Here is a 6256-nt window from a genome sequence, read left to right as displayed (position 1 = left end):
TTGAATGGGTCTTCCTGGAAGAGATCTTGCTGAAGTTGGGTTTTCATGAGGATTGGGTCAACCTGGTGATGCAATGTATGACTACGGGCGAGTATTTTGTTCGCTTTAAGTCTATTGAAACTGATACTTTCAAACCCACAAGAGGTTTACGTCCGGGAGATCCTCTATCACCATATTTGTTCCTGTTATGTATGGAGCGTTTAATTGCATTACTTGCACATGAAGAAGAGGCTGGGAATCTAGAGGGCGTAAAGGTATGCAGAGAGGCCCCATCAATCTCTAATCTCCTGTTTGCAGATGACTCTTGATCCTTATGAAAGCACATATGGAGAATGCCCAAACTTTAAAGAGAATCTTGGACTTCTATTGTGCTGCATCTGGACGATTGGTGAGTTTGGATAAATCTAGTGTTTTCTTCTGCCCCAATACTGATGTCAACTAGAGATCGATTGCAATATAATCAAGGGATTTTACTATATGAAGCTTCCATCGTTGAATTAATAAACTTACTACTGGTACAAGATAGGGTATACATCTAAAAGGGTAAGATGGAGGAATGAAATGAGCCAGTTAAACTGTCCACGAACACAGGCATTGAGCTACAACCATCAAACTTGGGGAGTGCCTCAAGAAAATCCATTGAACCGATTAAAATAGTATATCAAAATGACTTCTGGCATCACCGGAGGGATCGGAACCACATTCGTAGGCCGACAATTTTTCCGGATAGGTCAAACTATTGGAAGCAAATGGAAAAGGAACACCGAGTGGAATCAAAGAAACTAGCGGAGGACTGATCACTAAATAGATACAAATAGTTGCAAATTCCTAAAAATAAATATTATATATTGTATTTGATTATTGTGTATTCAGAAAATATTTTAAATATAATTGGCATAAAATAATGTAAAAAAAATTCATGCATGTTGAGTGGACCTTTGATGAGGTGGGATGTGTGGTGAGGTGAAAGGTTTGCGTGAGATCAACTAATAATGAATTTTTTTTCTCCTGCAGGTTGTGGTCACTAGTAGAAAACAGGGCTACCGTTCGGACCCGCCCAGCCCATTAGACCCGGTTCGTGAGCCCAGGGGGGCGGCCAGGGCCTCGTGGGCATTGGTCCCGGTTCGTGTGGAACCATTTGTCCCGGTTCAAGCCACGAACCGGGACCAATGGTCCGGTGGGCCTTTGATGAGGTGGCATGTGTGCATGTTAAGATAAATAGGATAGTGAGATCAACGACAGAAGCGCTCAATGATAAGTATTTGGGATTGTCGTCTAAAGTGGGGATGGATAAAACAAACTGTTTTCGGTACTGGATTGATCGTATCATGCAGAGGGTGAATGGTTGGAAAGAGAGGCAATCATCATTGGGCGACAAAGAAATCCTTCTCAAGTAAGCTGCAGGTTATATTCCATCATATGCAATGTCAATCTTTAAAATTCCTAAACAAGTTTGTAAAGGAATATCTGACTCGATGTTGCACAATTGTTGGGGGAGAGTGACAACCAAAAGAGAATGCATTGATGGAAATTATGTGCGCCGAAGTGCAAAGGAGGTATGGGATTTAGAGACATTCACTATTTTAATTTGGCTCTTCTAGCAAAACAAGCATGGAGGTTAATAGATAATCCAGATTCTTTGTGTGGTACTGTTCTGAAGGCAAAGTATTTTCCTAGTGGAGATTTGCTCAATGCTAAATTAAAAAAAAGGGAGCTTCCTTCCTAGACAAGATCTTCAGGAGCTGCCAGTGTTTGTCCGTTCGCTTTTTTTCTTCAGAAAGTAACACTACCGATGCACTCCATTAAACTGAAACGCTGGACAAGTCGGCAGCACACAGATTCAGTACAAACTGAGGTAGATGGCCAACCCACACAATCTGGTTGCCATTCCCTAACAGAGCGCCTCACGCATACATTTTCCTTTTACATTGTCATATGCAACACACGGCAATTATTTAATTGTCATAAGCAACCTACAACCTGAAACCTCAACCTGACACAACATGAGACACAAGCAAACGGTACAACTGACAGGTGGGCTTGCCTTGGCGGGCTTGCTTAAAAGGCACCAAGCAAATGAACCGCAAGAGTAAACCAACACTAATTGTTAATCCAAGCAAGTCACGGTGTCCTCATACAGAACATAGATGATAGACAGGTAAGTTTGCAAAGGCCAGCACAGAGGGCCAAGTTACGGGTATAGCACATAACAGACCCCGTGAACAGCATAGAAATTGGAAGAACCTACAGCACCATAACCATTTTCCGCATCTCGGCCACCGGAATTCAATCCTAGATACCTGCAGAGCAGCCAATTTCATCAGTCAAAGTTAAAGCTATGTATCACAATACATTCAGAGAAAAAACGTTAAAGTTATGTATCTCAATTTTCTGTACACATTGGTATTGTGGAAATCATGCCAAATGCTCTGAAACTGGAACGGTTCATTTTTATCACCACCCCTTCAACTCTTATTGTTAGCATATTCTCAAGTTTTTGGCTACATTTGTTATTCTGTTCCCAGTGAAGGCCAAAAAAAAAAAATCAGTGGTCCAAATAACTCCATTACAGGGAAATACTGAACATCCTAGATTATCGAATCATTTGAGATATTCCTTGTTATCATGGGCACACAAGGGGCTCATGGAGCAACAAACCCGAAACATCTGGCTTAAAGCTCATAGACATTCTTTTCAGAAATGTAGTAGAAGCCTCAACTGAGGGATTGTGCATTGTCTTATTAATAGACACAGTTCCCTCGGGCCAAAATAGATGCATTATTCTTTCTTCACAACAACAAAAGCAATGCTTTGACTACTAGTTTACTGATAATATTAATATGTTAGTAAAAAATACAATTTGTGACAAAAGCAGTGTTTGTTAGTCATGCCATTTCAATCATATGTTTATAAAGTCTTAAACACCTAAAGTGACCAAACTGCAGAAAATAGACTGCCGGCAAAGCATTGATACATATAGCTTGGACCAGACAAATCATGTTAGTGGATCATGGCAGATTACATATGCAAATTAGATAGACACTGAGAGATATGCTGAGAATAATATTTAAGCAAACTGTCTTGCACTAGAACAATCATCCATAAAACTGCAATAAATCGAGCAAAAGCATAAATAGAAATACAAAAATTAATGAAAGCATACTCTTCAAGTATTCTGACAATCATCAGTTCACTGGGTACAATAATGACCCAAAATAAGCAGCAATGTGAAATGATATAGTAATCCCGTTCATATGAAGGAACCATGAAGCAAATGGTCATGCATAGTTATCAAATACTCACGTAGAGGTAACACCATATAAATCAGAGTAGGATTCGATAGATCCATAAATACGAAAAACTAATCAAAGGCATGTAGCAACTAGTAGATGTAAAACAAACAAAAAATACGTCCATGAAGAACACAAAAGAGGACGTATTGATTATGTTACCACTTAACATATTCACAAAGAGGGAAAGGGTAATGAGTTTTGAGCTATCTGGAGCTAGAGGGAGAAAAAACCTGCATTATCAGAAGGAACTGGGGGAGTACTAAGGAGGAGGTAAACTGAAAGCATGGCAGTTCAATTGAACAGGAAGGCAACAGGAAGTATTCACATCCAGTAGAGAGGGGATAGAACATTAGCAAATAAAAAGAGAAGTCAGGTGGTTAAAGGCATAAGGAAGAGAAGCAGGGCCTGGAGAAGACGTCAAAGATGCAGTCTGCCATCAATGCAAGGAGGTGACCGGGTGAACATGTAAGCAAAGAGTTGTGGATGATTATAAACAGATGAAGATAGTTTGCTAGCTCTGACTTGAAGAACAAAAATTGCAGAGGTGAAACTAAACAATAGACCAATTGCAGGCCATCGCCTGACTGCAGAGAACATACAAAATTATATACCACTAACAGATTTTTTTTCTAACAAATCATAATCATTACATACAACGCCACCACACAAGAATCAGAATAGAAATACAGGAAACAATCGCTATATGTTGAAGAGGTCAGCAAGCAGCGAAAGGAACAAGTGATATGACACTATTTAAACTTGTTAATTCAACAGGAACGGATGAACCATATATGCCATGAACCAATTATGAAAAATTAACTTGGTTTTGTTACAACGAATATGTGAAGACATGCTTTACCTGCAGCGTAGACACTTCTGAATGGATGATAATGAGAAAGGGGGTAGGTTCCAGAAAGCTTCTTGAACTTCATTGACTCAAGATGGACCGTAAAGACGATGTGATCTGTCCACACGAATACCACATTATTTTCCTCCTCGAGCCCTGGTATCAACATGTCAGTCTCCTCAGAATTCAGAGAAAGTAGCTTGTCCAATTCAATGGTTCTTCCAAGCCCCCATGAAGCAACACCATCACAATCAGTCTTCATCTTCCACAGTTGGATGCTGCAGTCTGTCTGGATGAGTAAACCAAGGCCCCCACCCTCTGCCCGCATAATCAAGAACATGTATTGGCCCTCTTCAAGGATATGCACCGGCACCCGTATCACAGCTAGGCTTTGCTTCTCCAAATCGAACTTGAGAATTCCATCCATATTCCCAGTAAGCTTCCAGTAAAAGGAATCCCCAACCAGCACAGCAGGCTTGTCAGTAGAAACCAAGGTGGGAGCATCACTCATTAGAACATCAGGTGGAAGCTGTGTTGAGACGAGATCACCCCACGCGCCGGTCTCTGACGAGTAAACGCACGCAAGCGCTCGATGGTGTTGCTCGTCGTCGTTGTCTGCCACTGCCAACACCACCTTGAAGTGCTGGGCATCGTCTCCGGCGGCACGACCACGAAGCACCGCCCCGTTGATCGTTGTCTTCTCTGCATGCACCGCAACCCCCGGTGGCACGTCAAGGCGGTGCTGGTCGCCGGTGACGGGGTCCCACACCAGGATCTGGTTCTTAGGTTTGTTGAAGACGAGCAGCAGGCCATGGCGGCATCCGAGGGACATGAACTGGTCGCCGTCGCCGCGCTGCAAGGAGAAACGACCGCGGGAGACACAATCCGGGGCGTCGAGAGTGGGTACGAAGGGCAGGGCGTCATTTCTGCGGAAGAAACCGAGGAGGGGAGGGCTGCGGCGGTGGTGGATGCGGAAGCGGCGGGAGAATCCTGGGTCGGAGACGAGGAGGCGCCAGCGCTTGCAGACGGCGGAGGCGCGGGGCAGGGAGGAGGGCTGCGGGGGCAGGCGGACGAGGATCTCGCCGAGCAGGTCGTCGTCTTCCAGTGGCCTCATCGCCGGCGAGGGGGGTTGGGGGTGGCGGCGGCGGCGGCGACGGCGGCGCTGCTCGTGCCGTTGTGCGGGCTGTACGGGATGTGGTAGGTGGAGTCGAAGCAGCAGCAGCCCAAAATGAAATGTGGAAATGGATCGGCCCAAAGTTACACTCAAGAAATCCTTTTGTATTTTTTTTCTCGCACAAGGGTGTGTATCATGAGCATAATTGGTTTGATGCCAAAAATTGACATGCCAACAGTTGGCAAATGCCAAATTTTGTCCAGTGCTTGGTTGGCTACCATGTTTACTTGCCAACCTCACAAAAAGTTGCCAACTATTGGCAACTTTTGATATTGCCAATTGTTGGTTTGCCAGGCAATGCCAAATGTTGGCATCAAACCAATTATGCTCCATATCTCTCGTATCTACACTATCTAAATCTATATCCATACTAGTATTTTTTTTTGCGAGTGAATATCCATACTATTATTAAATGAGCAAACATAAAAAAAAATTATAACCACACCAAAAAATATACACATGATTACTAGAGACATCTGATCAATCCAATTAAATCACATCCGCCACACAAACTAATGCCCCAGATTAATTGTTATGTGGGCAGACCACCTTATCCACTCTCTTCGTCTTTAATTAGCGGGGATTAGTATCCCATAATTTTCTCTCTAGCCTCGCGATACCCTGACGATCCTCTTGTGTTGTCCGGACGTGAGTGTGGATTCTGGCCGTCGCCCGTCGCACCTTCTTTGTTGTCCTCTCCTTCCCTATGGGCGCGGGCATGGATTGTCGTCGTCGCCATCCGCTCCTCTTCTACTACCCCATGGACGAGAATCACTTTCCGTTACGAAGCAATGTGGGAAAACATGAGGAGCTGAAGGGTTTTGTTCAGGCAGAGTGGGCGGCGCAGGGCACATGCAATAACGTCCAGGACCTGCATGAGAAGCTATAGCGGGTTTCGGCAGGGCTGACAAAGTGGAGTAAGCAGTCGTTCGGGAGCGTACG

General features: G+C 43.8%; 1 protein-coding gene across 1 annotated transcript; it reads right to left on the bottom strand.

Moving 5' to 3' along the window:
• Positions 1 to 1834: 1834 nt before the first annotated feature.
• LOC119320816 (F-box protein At5g03970-like) lies at positions 1835 to 6034 on the bottom strand. Its single transcript, XM_037594757.1, has 3 exons — positions 5996 to 6034; positions 4153 to 5323; positions 1835 to 2300 (listed from the first exon to the last, which is right to left on the bottom strand). Exons 1-3 carry the CDS (start codon positions 6032 to 6034, stop codon positions 2293 to 2295), a joined length of 1218 nt encoding a protein of 405 aa, XP_037450654.1. The 3' UTR covers positions 1835 to 2292.
• Between the last annotated feature and the right edge of the window lie 222 nt (positions 6035 to 6256).

This window comes from Triticum dicoccoides, chromosome 6B (genome assembly GCF_002162155.2).
Source record: "Triticum dicoccoides isolate Atlit2015 ecotype Zavitan chromosome 6B, WEW_v2.0, whole genome shotgun sequence".
Lineage (NCBI taxonomy): Eukaryota > Viridiplantae > Streptophyta > Magnoliopsida > Poales > Poaceae > Triticum > Triticum dicoccoides.
This window is presented reverse-complemented; position numbering and strand designations above follow the sequence as displayed.